Genomic DNA, 17,019 nt, shown 5'->3' on the forward strand with positions numbered 1-17,019 from the left:
GCAGAACATTATCAATTGAGAGAGTGTATACATTTTCATTGTTTCCTCAATTTCAATGGTATTACAGATAAAGACTGCCAACAGCTGAGTCGCAGTCTTTTTTTCTCTCATATAACAGATCCACTTGTTGGGAAGAAAAGTCATAATTTACTTATGCATAGATTTCCCATGATTTACAAAAGAATGAGAAATGTAGTGTAGACTCTTGAGCGTACAATATGTGTACACTATGCATGTAAAAATCCCAAATGGGCTTTCAAAAAGTAAGAGGGTATCTGGATGAGCAATGCTAATGTGGATAACACTCACAATATATTACACTACGGTGCAAAGAGTATCTACACTGGTTGACATAACCGATTACCAAAATTATGTCCACATGGTCCTGATCTAGGTTCAGCAGGAAAATGAGTGAGGAGAATCAATCAATCTAACATTAAGAAGAAGTGGGCATGAAGTGTAGGCATATAGGTGAAGAAATATTCACAGGAAAAACAGAACAAGAACTGGCAAAACAAAAAGATCTGACTACTTTGTAAGTGAAACTGTCACAAATTACTACCATCTTGCATTTTCACATTCATACCATCAATCAATAATCTGAAATGCATGCTTAGATTGGCCTGATTCAATTGTCGTGTTAATCGGTTTAGCTTACTTCATTTTCATGTTTGCAAAATCACTCAGTCTTGAATGCAAATCTGGATTGACAGGCCAGATATGCACCAGTATTTACAATACTTGGCTGAATGCCAACATCCTAAATACTACTTATTGATTCACAGTAAATACTCATAGTTGAACTATCATTCAGAATGATTAGTGCATGCTGATATTCACAAAGATGTTCATCATTACTCACTAATCCTTAGTAAATGTTCAGATGTGCCCTATTATTCAATAATCAATAAACCTTGCAGCTTGCTTATGTTTGCTCTTTCACTCATTTATCCGTATTGTATGTTTAGATTTGCACCATCACTAAGTAATCCTTATTGTAGGGTCAAAATATGATAATAATTTACTAATGCTCACCACATATAGGGTTGTAGTAGAAATCTACTTATCCTGTAAAATAATTCATTTGTCCCTTTTTTTGTTGCCATGTAGTGAGGTGGCAAATTATTGCAGAGTTCTCATTTTATCAGCACTCTAATAACAGCCTCTGAGATTATGTGGGGGATCCTATCATATTATATCAAGGTTTGGATTTTAGTAATACTATGATTTTGACACCCATCTGCAAATTTACATACAGGATTTTTAATGTTATTCCTATATCCCTTTGCCCAGGACATATAGTTTAGGGTCAAGGACAACAAGAGTTTGTTTATTTTGCTCACTGGACAAGAAGTCCCAACCACCTGCAGCTCAAATATTTTGCTGGCACTTTACAGTACCAATGAATGGATCTGTGGAAGAGGACTGTCTGCCACTAAGGCAAGGACTGTATTCATATATACAAGTTCCTGAAACTTGTACCTAAAATTTAATAATGGAAAGAATTTACTATTAGGGTGAGCGTTACAAGGAAATGCAGTAAGGTCTGCTTCTAGTAATAACAGTAGCTGTACACATTTGTAAATGTAATAATTTGTGGCTATTGCTAATGCTCAATCAAACACAAAGAGAGAAAGGGTACTATGGCACTACTCCCAGTCCCCCTTGGTTAGGCAATATAATCGATCAAAATAGGGAATTATTCCATTTTTTGTTTAAGAACCCTCTCTCACCAACCTAGTTGGTGACATGCTTCATCATAGGGTCTCCACCCGAGTGGCCGAATGCCTCTCAGGTGTGCTACAATGCCTGATTACAGCAGAGCTGGTTTTTACTGGTAATGCAAAGTGAGAAGTGGAGAAAAAAACTTAAAATTGCCTTTATTACTCCCTAAACTTGTATATTGGCGCAATAAGGCAAAGTTTAAAACCAGAGAGGATGTCTTGTCAGGTACGATTTGCCCTGTGGCATCCAATAAGTGTGCTAAGTGACTGAACTACGGTTGTGACAAAAAATTACGGTCTACATGTTTCAGCCACAAACTGCATATTTGCAAGGCTTTCTTCAGGACCAACAATGACAAGAGGTATGCACCGGCTAAGGTGCACCCATCCCTGTGTCACAATAAAACCGCAAACTTACGCTTTTACCTTCTCAGCATTCTCTGAAAGGTAATCAAATGTAATCTGTAAAAGACCAGAACAGGAAACAGTTATTTATACACTGAAAGATGTGATTCAACCGTTGTGCAAACAACCGTGCTTTCATCCGTGCCATTCGAAAAGCTCTCCAGATAATGGTGACTATTATTCATTTCATGCACTCGTCGTGCGCACCCACGCATATAACTCTGTAACCATGGATGAATGACTAGTTTGCCACGAACTTGAACTTGACTAGTTTGCCACACATTACCAATTTAGTGTGGGAGTATCAGTGATTACTATTAAATCCGTAATTTAGGGTAATTGATAATGAAGTCATTATGGATAATGTGAATGTGAATTAAAACACCGTCGACTGATGGTGTCTCCTGAAGGACAAACAAAGAGGAGAAAAGGACTCAAAAGTTCCCGGCTTACACGGGACAATGATATGTCCTGCCTCATGGATCCCGCCGGCTGGCGTTGGTCTATTGTCAAACTCTGGAAGTAGGCAAAAAGAGGGGCGGGAAGAGAGACAAAGAAAATAGATGAAAAAAACGGCGTAAAAGAGAGTAACAAAGTCGTTGCTCCAAGCCGGCATCTCTACTTACTTTGTCAAGCTCAATCTCCCTCCTATAGCACCTAATCTGTGCCCTGCCAACGATCGCTGTGTGCGGGAACCGGACGTCTTTGTAAGCTGGAAGGCACAGCCATACGGTGGCGCTCCTGCGTCATCGAGTAACGTGATGACGTGTTACTGGATATTTCCGGATTTTAACAAAGTAAAAGAACCTTAACCCTTCAGGTCCCGTATATTCAAAGCACTAGTTTTACAAATTTTTCGTGGAATTACAGAACATGTCATTTGTGAAATGTAGATCGTGTATGCTAGCGGATATATTGTTGTTTACCGATTGCTAAAAATCTTAAATCAAATCGGCAAGTATGAGCAAAAAAACTGACCCTGAACGCTTTATAATCTCTTTGGTGTGACCTACCCTGTATCCCGATGTAATGTCAGCAGATTCAATTTGAGGATGTAATAAACCCTTCCCAACTAACAGGAGTCAGGGAATAATATGTAGGTGCACAGTCTAAAACACTAAACAGATAGGCCAGGTGTTTAAAAAGAGTGGACTCATATGAACAGGCTCAATATCACACAGGGTCTGACCGTGGTCCTATTTATGGTTCAGCGAGTTCCACTGGATATTATCGTTTACAGAGAAGATTAAACTTGTCCAATCTACCTGTAGGAATAAAGCCCAAGTCTTTGTTCAAGACACTTTCTTCTGTGGTAGTGAGGGTAAGTGAGGAAAGGTTAGTGATTAAATCCTGTGATTGCTCGTCCCTGCTTGTGGCTCTCGTGGTTTGCTCTGGGTGTTGTTCCCTACTGAGTTGTCCTCCCCCCAGTGTACCTGATTGGCTCCCTTTCTCTTTCCTCTTCGTCTTCTGCCTCTCCCTAAAAGAGGCGGTCTGTAAGGGTTGGGTGGGAAAGGTTGCTGGTGTTTTAATTCACATTCACATTATTCATAATGACTTCATAATCCATTACCCTAAATGATGGATGTTACAGTAATCACTGATACTCTCACACTGAATTGGTAATGTGTGGCGAACTAGTCATTTATCCACGGTTACAGAGTTAGATGCGTGGGTGCGCACGACAAGTGCATGAGATGAAAAATAGGCACCATAATCTGGAGAGCTTTTTGAACGGCATGGATGAAAGCACGGTTTTTCGCACATACTTGAATCACACCTTTCAGTGTATGAATAACTGTTTACTGTTCCCGTCTTTTACAGATTACATTTGATTACCTTTCAGAGAATGCTGATAAGGTAAAACCGTAAGTTTGCGGTTTCTTAGTGACACAGGGACGGGTCTACCCTAGTGTGCATACCTCTTGTGTCATTGATGGTCCTGAAGAAAGCCATGCAAATATGCAGTTTGAGGCTGAAACATGTAGACCGTAGTTTTGGCAGTACCGTAGTTCTGTCACGTATCACACTTATTGGATGCCACAGGCCAAATCGTACCAGACAAGACATCCTCCCTGGTTTTAAATTTTGCCTTATTGCTCCGATAGAAAAGTTTAGGGATCAATAACGGCAACTATACGTTTTTTTCCACACTTCTCACTTTGCACTGCCAATAAAAACCAGCGCCGCTGTAATCAGGCATCAGTAAATGTTTTGCCAATGTGCAACATTCCGTTCCTCATCTTGTGTGTTTTGCTGTTTGCCCTATGTGGGAAGGGTATGCCCAGACGTGGGTCCCGTGCTCACTATGCCACTGGAGTCAAGCTATCCTGGCTTATGGCGGCTGGTAACCAGAAACCGGTCCTAGGATGCTTGATTCCGGTCTAGGGAAGACATGGCTTGGCAGTTCGGGCTGGACTTGGGTGGCGGTGTGAGCTAAATAATGATGGATTAAACCCAGATCTGTGACTGGGGGGGAATGTTTTGCCAATGTGCAACATTTGGTCCATCATCTTGTGTGTTTTGCTGTAATCAGGCATTGCAGCACACCCGAGAGGCATTTGGCCCCTCGGGTGGGGACCCTATGATGAAGCATGTCACCAACTAGGTTGGTGAGTGAGGGTTCTTTAAAAAAAAAAAAAAAACATTTTCATTCCTTTTTCTCCTTTCATACAATGCACTATGTGCATCAGGTGGAATAGCTCCCTATTTTGATAGATTATATTGATAATGCTTCCCAATTACATGCAAATACATACATGTGTGAAAGTATTTGAAGCTTTTATTTTATTTTTATAAAAAGGTTAATAATAGAGAATCCGTATACAACTATTATGTGCAAAGAGCAAATAAATTACAAAAGTGCACCTGTAGGTCTTTGACTTCGAACTGGTGCAGAGTTATGATTTTCAGGAATTAACAAGAGTTTACAGAAGTAGGCCTATAAACTGCACTCCTCGCAGAGCTCTTTGTATTCTGTTTTCAAATGAGCAAACCATACACCTCTAGATCTACTCATGCGAACACCTGTTCAGACATTTCATTGCACTGGGAGCAAAGATGACTGATAAAAGCAGGTAGAGAGCAAGAGCAGCAGGAGAGCATTTCTTATTGAGTGGGATGGTCACAGAGGAAACATTAATTTGGTTCCTGAATGATAAACGGTATTTTGCTGAAGATCTGAGTACAGGAAAATGGAGGAGGGTAGCAAGAGACCATGTATTTTATTTATTGAAGGCACAGCAGGCTGCTTTGGGAGCGTGACAGGAAAATACTTAATTTTACATTAAATACTGCTATTGTGAGCAGAAGGGTGGAATCGCTAAGTATGTATGTGTGCATATATGTTATTTCTAAAGTGAAACCCTAGCTAAAAGTCAGTGGAGGGGTGGTTTTGTATGCATGGGATGGCAGCTCACACAGGCTCCGACAGAGGCAATTATGGCTTTCCTACCAATAAGTCCATGAAACTTGGACCATCGGCCCAACTCATCTCTCCCTTGTGACTGAATCAAGAGGGGTGTAAAATACAGAATTAGGAACGTGGAAAGGAGAAATAAAAAGAACTCAATTATTGTTTGTAGTTTGGATTAAAGCTGCACGCTAAGCTACAAAGATGGGCATGATCAGTGGTTTGTCAAAGCTGACGTAAAAATGCAACTATGGGATGTATGGATTGACTGTCTCGGATAACCAGACTATGGTCAAAGCCAATTTAGGCCAAATGGATTATCACTGTATTAACAGTGCCAGGCCTACACCAAACTAAAAGGGAATGCAGGTGGATTGCTAGGATGAGACATTTGAATTGCTTGTTCTGCATAACCACTGCAAACGGCGTCTTTTCCAAAAGAGAGTGCATCTCAGACAGGGCAAACAGCTCAGATGTCCATTGAGACGTTCCTTTGCCTGAAAACCTTTTAACCTCTTTTGGTGTGTTTAACTCAACATTATTAACTCGACATTATTTTCCATATCCAGGTGTCTCTTAACCCACACCAGATATCCTGACTGTTGCGCTACGGGACTAGGGGGTGAAGGGAATTTGAGGTGGGCACACTTGAAAGTTAAAAGTTATGGTCCGAGTTGTGAATGTAGCCTGAAATGTAGACATACCTGTATTGCGCCAATATTCTCCAAAAGTTGATCTGCATTGGAAGCACCTAACAAAACAGAGCTGACACCTTCATTTCTCAGACACCAGGCTGAAATTAGAAAATACAAATATGGTAATGCGAAAGTCACCATAGCATCACACGGACCCAGGTCGACAGAATGGCAGCTTCTTTATTACTGTCGTAATAGGAGGCCGCACAAGAACCACTGAACACCACCTCAGCTGGTTTACAGCTGTCACCTTTTCTAGAGAGCCCTAGGAATCAGCCTTCTGTGTTCCACAGGCGAGCATAAAGGTAGAGCACAGGAGGGAAATGTCCCAAGCTTGCGCTAAGTGATAAGCTTAAAAACATATCATTAACAAACTAAACAACCAAATCATCCAGATATAACAAGATAGGACAGCATTATGCCACTTCTCCAAAGTAGTTAATGTAAAATCTTTTCACGTGGCATGTGAAAGAAATGGCCAAATTCCCTTTTTACTTACTACCGTATTTCACACATAGACTTAAACAAACAAAAAAAAAAATCATATTTCAATGGAAATGTTGGTCTTGGGCATGAATAAGCTTTAGAACATTTACATACATAAGTTAGCGTGGGGCTGTGCTGATGCGGTGCTTGGCTGATGCTGTGTTGGTGCTGCCGCACTGGTGCGGAGGTGGTGGTGTGCTTGTGCAGAGGTGGTGCTGTGCTTGTGCAGAGGTGGTGCTGAGTGATACTGAGGTGGTGCTGAGTGATACAGAGGTGGTGATGCACTGGTGCTGAATAATGCTAAGGTGGTGCTGAGGTGGTGGTGGTGTGCTTATGCGGAGGTGGTGCTGAGTGATACTAATGTGGTGCTGACGTGGTGCTGCACTAATGCTGAAGGGGTGCTTCATTAGTGCTGAGCTGCTGCTGAGGTGGTGCTAAACTGGTGTCAAGTCGGCGATGCGGCAAGCGCAATGTGAGTGGTTTTATTTATTTCATATTATTTATCCCATCGTCTTTCGAAATCCACCACCTCCCACCCGCCCTGCCCCTCTTACCTGTGCGAGCCTCTACTGTGTCTACGTGAAGTTCCTGGATCTTTTTAACTGAGGTTGGGGGGTTAATTTCGAAACTATGCTGATGACACTCAAGTAGTATTGAATCTGTTATATAATCCTTCACTACATGGGGAAATGGGGGTGAAGTATTTTTTACCGGCATGACTGGATGCCAACTAGATCTGATTCAAGTGACAATGGGATACCGGACTGTGGGATTCAATGCATGTCTGAAAACACAAATATCATGGTGTAAACTATGTAGAGTGGGTGTAGTGTGTGTTTTTAGTGTTATTACATAAGTCTGTGTGTGCCTCTGTACATTTCCGCTTACCTGTAATAAACAATATGAAGACCTGGGTGGATTATATGATACGGCTGTGAGACCTTATCGTGGAATACACTTGCAAAACCTTTACTGGGTTCAGTCAGGCTTGTTTAAACAACCTTAAGCTCAACCCTGGGTAGCTTTGGCTTTCGAGCAGCAAGACTTGAACAAAGGGACTTAGTGTAAAGCATTTAACAGTACCACTTGTTTAGCCCCATAGTGACTGTTCACAAAAAGGCAAAATACATTTGTCTTTGTGCAGACTTTTTTTTATTTTATTTATTTATTGAGTCTTCTGTAACAAATCACCTTGCAGACTTAGTCACACTTAATAAGAACATAATCATAGATTGTCACCAACTGCCTAAAATGCAAGATTTGTTAGCCATATTGGCAATGCAAAGTATTCTTAGTTGATGGATATGAGGTCTGCATACCATCAAATACCACTCGCTGCAGAGTCACAGGAACTGACTACCTTTATAACACTTTTTCGAGTATATTAATTCATGAGATTGCCTTTTGGCTTAGCATTTGCAGTGAGTGTGTTTTAGAAGATGATGGACAACAAGCTGGTTTGGGTCCGCGTTATATTCAGGAGCTCATACGCAGGGTATTTAAGTATGTCGTTTTATTGCGCACAGAGCAACAACCCCTGTCACATCCTCTCACTTCACCAACTGTCTAGTCTCTGCGCCGGAATCCACAATCTAGAACCCGTGTAATCATCAACCAGTTGCTAAGATACAACAGGGAGCATCCTGAATAATATGGAGTCTCTGTGACCACTGTACACAGGGATTTCCTCAATAAAAAACAAAGTGATGGGGTAATCTGTCATCAAGCCAATGAGTTGATATCACTTCAGTAGGAGTAGACAGTGACTGAATTATGATGTACAAGTGTGATTACTGTGGAAAGGAACTAATTCTCTAAGGTGGCTGGAATATATTTTGATAAATGTAACATGCATCTATGTGAATGTTCTAAGGGTCACAAACACTACACAAATTATGCGTCTGAGGGAAACAGAGAGCCTGGTGTTAGTACAACAAGAAGATAAATATGTGATGGATAACAAGCCTAAGACATTTGGATACAGGAAGACAGACATTGTCTGCGGAGAGTGGGGCAAAGAAAACATAACATCAGTAAATAGGGAGCATGATAAGATGCAGGCGAGGTAAGAAGATATTTTAAATGTTTAAATTGTTAGGCCAATTCTACACATTTCGAATAGGAAAATCCATCTTTTAGAGTTGTTTCACTCCCATATCTTGTATTGCTTTGGGTAGCAGGTGTTTTGACAACTCCAGTGGCATTGGCCTACTAAAAAAGCCTCAGCCATGCGTTTCGTTTAAATGCACAACAACTTTTATTTCCAAATTGCCATACAAGACACTGTACCTAGGGGCCCATTAAATAAACATATTTCTCCTACTAGAGTCAAAACATAAAACATTATTTTAGCCTGCTTGAGGATATATTTCCAATGTACAAAATGCATTTCAATATTTCCCTTGTATCTTTGAATAGGAAAGTACCATCAAAAACAATTTGGCAGCTATATGAAACTTCAACTGGAGAAAAACAGTAATGAACTTAAATTGTTATTACCGGTTAGATTAATACCAATTCGGGATTAATATATTCTGCTTAAACTCCGCTGCGTGCATTCCAAAGGCAGACACATTTCAGTTAAGAATCATATCTCCTTGATACATTCTGTCAAATGTGCTACTTCATATGGCTGGCCATACAACAGACAGGATGGGAAAGGAGAAATCAATGAAAGCAGCCAGGATATTTAGGTTGGAATGGGGTTCTATGGCAATCTCCCAAGTAACGACAACCTAACTCCCATGTGGAGCAGACAACTTAGAAGGCCTGGACAACGTATTGGCTTAGGTGAAGATTCAGTCTATGAGCTGGAATGAAAGAACCAGAGGATTCTAGGAACAGGAGAAAGCTGCACACAGCTACAAAATGAATCACCAGTTTGTGTTTTGGGAACATCTGCCACAAACAAGTCCCCCGGGGAAGCAAGGTTACCCTTTTGGGGGATAGCGTTGAATAAGCTAGAGAGAGGAGTCTACGACGGCAGTCTTGCAGTCCCCGACTCAAGGCTATACTATTGGATCTCACAACTGATGGGTATAAATGAATGGATATATACTGGAAGAGAGGAACCATTCTACAGAGTGGATAGGGAGGCTATGCCTAATGGGAACCACGAGGCCCTGCTTTATGCCCGGAGGATCACACAGGCTCTACCGGCCCATACAGCAACGGCAATAAAGTGCTGGTTTGCAGCTAACAACTACTTAGGGTGGCATCGCTATCTGACAGCAATGACGCCCCTGTGGGTGGGTGACCAACTGAGGGAAGTAGCTGGCTTGAAGGGCTTCGAGGGGTGGAGAATCATAGGTATTGAACATCAGGGCGACATATGGAGGGGAACAGCATCGCTACGTTTTGAGGACCTAAAAAACGAATTTCAGCTTGCGCCTGCCCAGGTCTTTCCCTATGTGCTGCTCACGCACACATTAAGTAGACAGATAAAATGGGGAGAGACTATCCCTGAATATTCCCACGCTTGCTAGAAGATCCCATAATGGACAAGGCGATTTCAACAATATATAAGAAATTAATCTGCAATACGCCAGATCCACTGACTTCTCTGCGCACGGCTTGGGAGACTGACTTGGGCACTCTTGAAGGTGAATAATGAGCCGATGTGCTGCAGGGGCCAAGAGAAATAGCGATCAGGTCTGATACAGCTTAGAATTCCGCATCGCTCATACTACCCCTGCACACTACTATACGAATGGGGCAAAGTACAGTCAGTACACTACATAAGAGGATGCCAAACAGAGGGATCATTCTTCTATATAGTATGGGAATGCCCAATAGTTTTTTTTTTTTTTAATTTTTGGAAAACCTTTATTAATATTTAAATCAGTTACAATCAAAGCAATGCAAAGCATCATAATCAGCCATCGGAACGGGATCAGTCAAAACAAAGCAATTAGTCCATGGCAGTGCAAGGCTCCGCTCCGCAAATACTCAGTTGCAACCCGTGAAAGCACCCTTACCAGAAAGGAACAGGATTAAAGAAGGTTTTGTTTTAAAATAAAGAAAAAGGGGCATGATCTGTGGCATTACACTTAAAACAGAACAAATCAAGGGAGATCCGAGAGGCAGGATGTTCATAGTCCAGGAGTACTGTCGGTAAGAGATAGTTATTCCAATACAGTATCAGGATAGTCAAAAAGCAAGCAATTCTCCCACCGACCAGTTCCTGACCACGGTGGCAAAGCAATCAAAATCGCCCTCAATGGTCAAAATAAGAGGAGCATGCGGAGGACTATCCCCACAGAGATCCCAAATAAGAGGAAGAAAGGGGAGAAAGGAAAGTCATCTAGGAGCAGCAGGAATAAGAAGGCCATAGAGACAAGAAGAAAAACAAAGAAGACAACAACACCCCTCCCCCGTTCCCCCCACCCTGCACCCCTGCATGTGGCTATGGCCTACCCCCCTAGCAGCGTGCCTGTCGCCCATTATGAACCCGAAATATAGACAAGAAAATAAGAGAAATAAGGAAAAAGGGAATAACACACTAAAGGTAGGAAGAAAAGAGGAAAAGAAGAATAACCAACAGCCCACGATAGGGAAAGAAATATGAGGGGAATTCCCGGTATGGGAACCCCGACCCCCGCCACACAACGTTTCAATTACTCAGAGAGTATAATCGCAAACTGAGGAGCACCCACTGAAACAGGATAGTGTTAATCGCTACGCATTTCAAATCCCACAGGAGGGTATAGATCTCCCCCAGTAGCAACAATGGCGCCCCGAGCACACGACTCCCACTGGCCCCCAGGATCAATGGTACAGATCGCACCCGTCATGGGATGCCGGGCCGGGTCAGAAAGTACAAACTGGAGCACCCAAGTCAGTCCAGGAGAAACCAAAGGCACTTAAAAGTCACACGGAGCAGTCCGCCAACCACCACCAACCGCCTTCCACGGGGCCAAGTATCCTGTAATCGATCCGCTGCAAGCCACCAAGGAGTCTCCCAAGGGAGCATGTCCGCAATGGAGCCACCATTAAGTCACATCCATATCCGGCCGCAGCCCCTCCGCAGGGAGTAGTAACATTTATCACACAAGGAGTGACGGGCAAAGCTAGCGGCGGCTTATGATTAAGCGTTGATTCAAATGTAATCAGAACATCCTCACGCGATTTCCAGTATGTAATTCTTCGGCCCCTTAGGGATATTCATCCGCCATCCCTCAGCATCCAAAACACCCGGCCGCCGCCGTAACTGGATAGAATCCATCAAGTCGCCATTTTCCCAGGAAGCGCCACCATGGCGCAATACAGGCAGGCTTAAGAGTCGCCGGCCCCCGCCAGATTGAAAATTGCGCATCGCCGGTGCCCCAGCAATGACGTAGCACAGGATGCCATTCTCCCCCACCACTGGTTATTGCTTACTGGCCCCCCCAGCACAAAATAACACATGAACATCATGCCCCCACTGGCACCAGTGAGCCGGAGCGTAAATCGCAGTTCAGTGCGTGCAGGCGTGCAAAGTACCTCCAGGGAAACAAAGAGCAGTTCCCAAAGTCCGACTGCTGAGGAGAAGCGCTGGGGGTGGGGGGGGGGGGAGGGGGGAGAAGCAATCGGCACAGAGGGACTGTGCATCGCGCCTGTGGAGGGCTCCAGCGATGTCGGGGAATATATTGGGCTCCATGATGGGAGACCGGCGTCTCACAGGACCGTGTGGCCGCTGTTATTGAACTGGCGGCCGGGTGCAGTGCAGCGCGAGGTCCCGGTCGCCGGCATCGGGCGGGCCGCCCTGAGCGGAGAAGCACATCTTCGCCCCTGGAGCGCGGAATTTCGCTGGAGTCGGACGCCTCACCTCAGCGTCCCCTCCGACGCGCAAAGACTCTGTTCTCACACGGAGCAGGCACGTAGGTCAGGCGGCGAGGGGAGAAGGTCGGCGGGCCGGGACTCCGTGCGGCCATCTTGGTCGCCGGCCCGGCTCCGCCCCCGGAATGCCCAATAGTTGTTCGCTTTTGGTAGGGAGTAGTGGCGACAATGTCCAGGGTCACGGAAGTAGAAGCACCTCTGGATGCCAAGGGTCTCTTACTGATGATCAAGGGAGAGGAAGTTTGGCCTAGGCATATGAGAACCTGGCTTGCCCTCACCACCTTAGTGGCAAAGCGTAACATAGCTCGTAGGTGGGGGTCACACATCTTCCTAACTGCAACTGAATGGGAGACTGATCTTGACTGGTGTTACCAAGCGGAAAAGGTTATACTTGATAGCAGGGAATGCAAGAAGAAATGTGGAAAAATATGGTCCCCACCTGGGAGAAATACAGAAACTTGTGGGAGGTATCGCCATAATGCGAGTCAGAGGGAGCAGGAGAGACTTGTGAATAAAGGCGATCTAGTCTTAGGTTGTTTGATTAGACCAATGTTAACGATGCGATAACCTGACAAAGCTGGGTTGAACTAACAACCTTGTGCTAGCTTTGATGAAACGTTACAGGTACCAATATATCAGAACAGTTAATTGTGTGTGCTTGTAGTGCAATGTATGAGATATCACGAGCCTGTTTAATAAAAAGATGTTTAAAAAAAAATGTAGAGTGGGGAGCCTGTTAAACTGTCAAAAGATTTGCTAGGTCACATCACCAACAGCTGATTGCCCGGACATTTAAAATACCCTGCATGCTCCACTTCAATGGAAGAAAAAGAGAGAGGACTTTTCTACCTGCAGTTATGATGAAGAATGCCTGTCTGCCAGAGGATCGGAGGAAGTTGCCCCTATGACTTATCAACCTTCTCCTGCATTTTACTCCAGAGCTGGTTGCACTAGCTTTTTGTTGACACTTAATGCTAAAGAACCTCATCCAGTCAGCGAAAACTGCCTTCCCTTACGTAACCTTCCTCTGCTGAGGGTGCAAACAATTCTGAGACTTAGGAAGCCGCTACCTGCCTGAAAGAATTCCAGTAGACCGTTCAAACTAGATGTTTTTCCTTCTTGCCCATCTGGAACTTCCCTCCTTTAGCTGGCGGATGCAGACAGCTCTGATTTCAACTGGACATGAATGTGTCCTGAAAATCGAGTTGTGAGAGTCCGCCGGCAAGTGATAACCATTAATGGAGTCCGAGGAGCCAGTACGAAAGCCAACAAAAACAAATCCAGCTAAACAGGAGGGGTGAAGGCAAAATACCTTGGGAGGGGGGGGGGGGGGGGTGGAGTGGGGGGACTACCACACCAAGGATGTTGGGAGGGGAATACCATGCCAAGGATTTCAGGTCTAATAGTAACTATTAGAAAGAGCATCGTCATAGCCCCCCTACTTTTGTCCAGCCTAATTTTTGCAGGCTTAGTTCTTTGTACACCATGCCACTGCGAAACAGTGGAACAGCATGTGCTTTCCCCTTAAAACATTTACTGCGCACTGTAATTGCCTGTTAGTCCTTTGTAACTTTCCAGTAAAGCCAGAGTAAAAGTTAAATGCAGGCTGCAGTGTGTATTTATACCACCCACGTATATGACAAAACTTTCTTTGGTGTGTAACATTGGCTGGCCTGCAGTTTAAAAGCACTGCAGTGACACATGGCATTGAAACGTGCACTGTAATGAAAAAACACCTATGTTACATAATAGATGTGTCACTCTTAAATGTGTCTAGTAAACCCACAGAGCTTGGTGCAAAGTATGTATAATATATTGAATACTACATACTGGAAGTATATTGACCAACTCGGTTTGTGTGGGTAAAGCTACATTTTCCATGAATAAACCTGGTTAGAATTTTTTTATTATTTTATAACTTAGGTTTGAGAAATGGCGGAGTGATTATTAAAAGTTATGTGTCACTAAACTTCACAAATCGAATTAATGGTAAAAGTGGATTTTTTTATATTTTTAGTGGAAAGTTAACTGTAAGATGGTGTCCTTTGTGATGCCGAGACAAAACGGGCTGCCTTTCAGCCCCACCCAGAGGCTCAATAATCATTCCTGGCTGGCTGTCGACAGACCTGCTCCTGGAAAAAATTGGAACATTTTTGTGCGGAGAGTTGTTAGATTAATTTACAGCTTCAGTTCAAAGCCTGCTTACCGATGGCTAGCTGTGGTAGAGTGCAGCCCAGGCGTTCCGCGATGGCCTGGAGCTCTTTCAGCTTTGCTTGTTGCCGTCTTCCTTCCTCGCTTAGGATCTTATCTTTTAACCACTGATAACCCTTTAAAATACCAAGAATAACATCAATAATAAAACAGAATAGTTTTCTTTTATAAATGGTGAGTGGATACAAGAACTGTGATTAACCAGTTATGTGACTTGGGAACAACTCAGGGTTTTCTTCTACTCTCTATATTCCTTACCACACATTCTCCTGCAATTTACCGGCAAGGCCTCATGCTCGGAGAATATTCTCTTAGATCTCACCTGTATTTAGTTGGTCATCTATACATTCATGTTCATACATGTTTTTTTGCAGCCCCCACCAATTTACCACACAAAACTACATTTATATTCCAGCTATAGCCCTTACTCCTTAACTTCCCCCATGCTACAGTTCATTTTAAAATACACTGAGAATTCTCCCTGTGTCTGTACTCTTATCCACACAGAATCCCATCAATTTTCCAAAGAACACTTACAACTAGCAATATTTACCTTTAAGGATGCTCTAGAATAAGGTGGGATTCCACCATCGTATTTGCCTGATACTATTCCACAGGCCAGGGGTGACCATGTCATAGCACCAACACCTGGTAAAAGGAAAAGGCATACATGAGCACGGAGGGAGAGCAGCAACGGCAATATCTAGCTGTTACCGGCCATTATTCTTTCTCTTGTTCAGAACAACATCATTACAGCCAACAGCTAAATCATACTGGACATACCCTTTAAGGCCAATCTCGCAAACCATGCCATAAAAAAACAAGCATTTGTAAATGCATTAGGTTTCACCTATATGATTAACAATAAACTGTTTTTGTAAGCTGTAGCTCACTGAGTAGTTGTACAATACAAGTTACCGAAAGTCTTTAAAGTGTTATGACTTGTTTATTTACAAAAAAGGCAACATATTGTGCTGTTACTAGTGGTATAGTGCAGGTAATAAATAGCAACATCTTGAGAAATGAAAGAGGGAAATAATCGAATTGATGTGGTAGCAATATTATGTGTTTAAAGGTGTTCTGACAACTCTTGGGCCCGGTGCCACTGCACCTGCTGAACCAATCATGACCCTATTGCCTGTAAGGTAACTGCACTTGCGACTGCCTGTCTAGTAATAAAATATTGCAATATGTGGTGTTTAGAGAGGTTCTTAGAGCTGTTGGTCCTGGTGTCACTGCACCTCCTGCACCATTGAAATCATGACCATTGTGCTAGCAATGTAACTGCACTTGTGACTACCTGTTTAGTAGTAAAATATAGCAATACTATGTGTTTAGAGGAGTTCTGACAGCTGTTGGGCCTGGTGCCACTGCACCTGCCTGTTTAGTTGCAAAATATAGCAATAATTAGTGTTTAGTGGGGCGCCTGGAGCTTTTGGTCCTAGTTTCACAGCACCTGCTGCACCATTGAAATCATGAACCCTAGTGCTTGTAAGGTAACTGCACTTGTGGCCGCCTGTTCAGTAGTAAAAAAGTGCAATATTTGGCGTTTAGAGGGGTTCCTACGGATTTTGGTCCTGGTGCCACTGCACCTGCTGCCACATTGAAATAATTACCCTGTTGTCCAGCAAGGTAACTGCAATTGTGACTGCCTGTTTAGATTTACGTTTTAGCAATAACCTGGGTTTAGTGGGCTCCCTAGAGCTTTTGGTACCGGTCCTGTCGTACCTGCTGACCCATTCAAATTAAATCCCTTTTAACGGCAAGGCAACTGTTTGTTACTGCCTGTTTAGTAGTTAAACATAGCAATATTATGTGTTTAGAGAAGTTCTGACAACTTTTGGGCTCGTTCCTGCTCATGAACCTGTTGGCTGCAAGGTGACTGCACTTGTGCCTGCCTTTTTAGTAGTAAATATAGCATAGCTCTGGTATATAAACTTTATTTTTAACGTGCAATGTTTAGTGCAACATTTAGAATTTAATCATAATGCACAAGTAGATTAAGTTGGAAAATCAATCCGATAATGCCTACAAAGTGCAATGAAAGGTACTGAGTCCTGAATATAAAATTCCACAAACGTTCCAAGGTTAAAGCATCTGCTTTACACAACTAAGTCATAAAAATCAAGCATTCCAGCATACTGTTAGAAGCTTTCTGCCTTTTCAGTGGGAAGAGATCTTATCTTGACAGTGAACGGGGGTTAAACAGTGTGAACAGCTTTAGAAGTAGTAACTTAAATGCGTGCACCCAAGGGAAACTAACAAAAAACAG

General features: G+C 43.1%; 1 protein-coding gene across 9 annotated transcripts in view; it reads right to left on the bottom strand.

Moving 5' to 3' along the window:
- KCNAB2 (potassium voltage-gated channel subfamily A regulatory beta subunit 2) overlaps nt 1-17,019 on the bottom strand; it is a 1,185,210-nt gene that overhangs the window by 8,789 nt on the left and 1,159,402 nt on the right. For all 9 annotated transcript variants that reach the window (XM_086921729.1, XM_086921727.1, XM_086921726.1 and 6 more), the window contains 3 exons: nt 15,301-15,395; nt 14,743-14,863; nt 6,243-6,331 (listed from right to left, as the gene is read on the bottom strand). In XM_086921729.1, coding sequence (XP_086777855.1) covers nt 6,243-6,331; nt 14,743-14,863; nt 15,301-15,395 — 305 coding nt within the window. The remainder of the gene's footprint in view (nt 1-6,242; nt 6,332-14,742; nt 14,864-15,300; nt 15,396-17,019) is intronic.

This window comes from Lissotriton vulgaris, chromosome 5, assembly GCF_964263255.1.
Source record: "Lissotriton vulgaris chromosome 5, aLisVul1.2, whole genome shotgun sequence".
NCBI lineage: Eukaryota > Metazoa > Chordata > Amphibia > Caudata > Salamandridae > Lissotriton > Lissotriton vulgaris.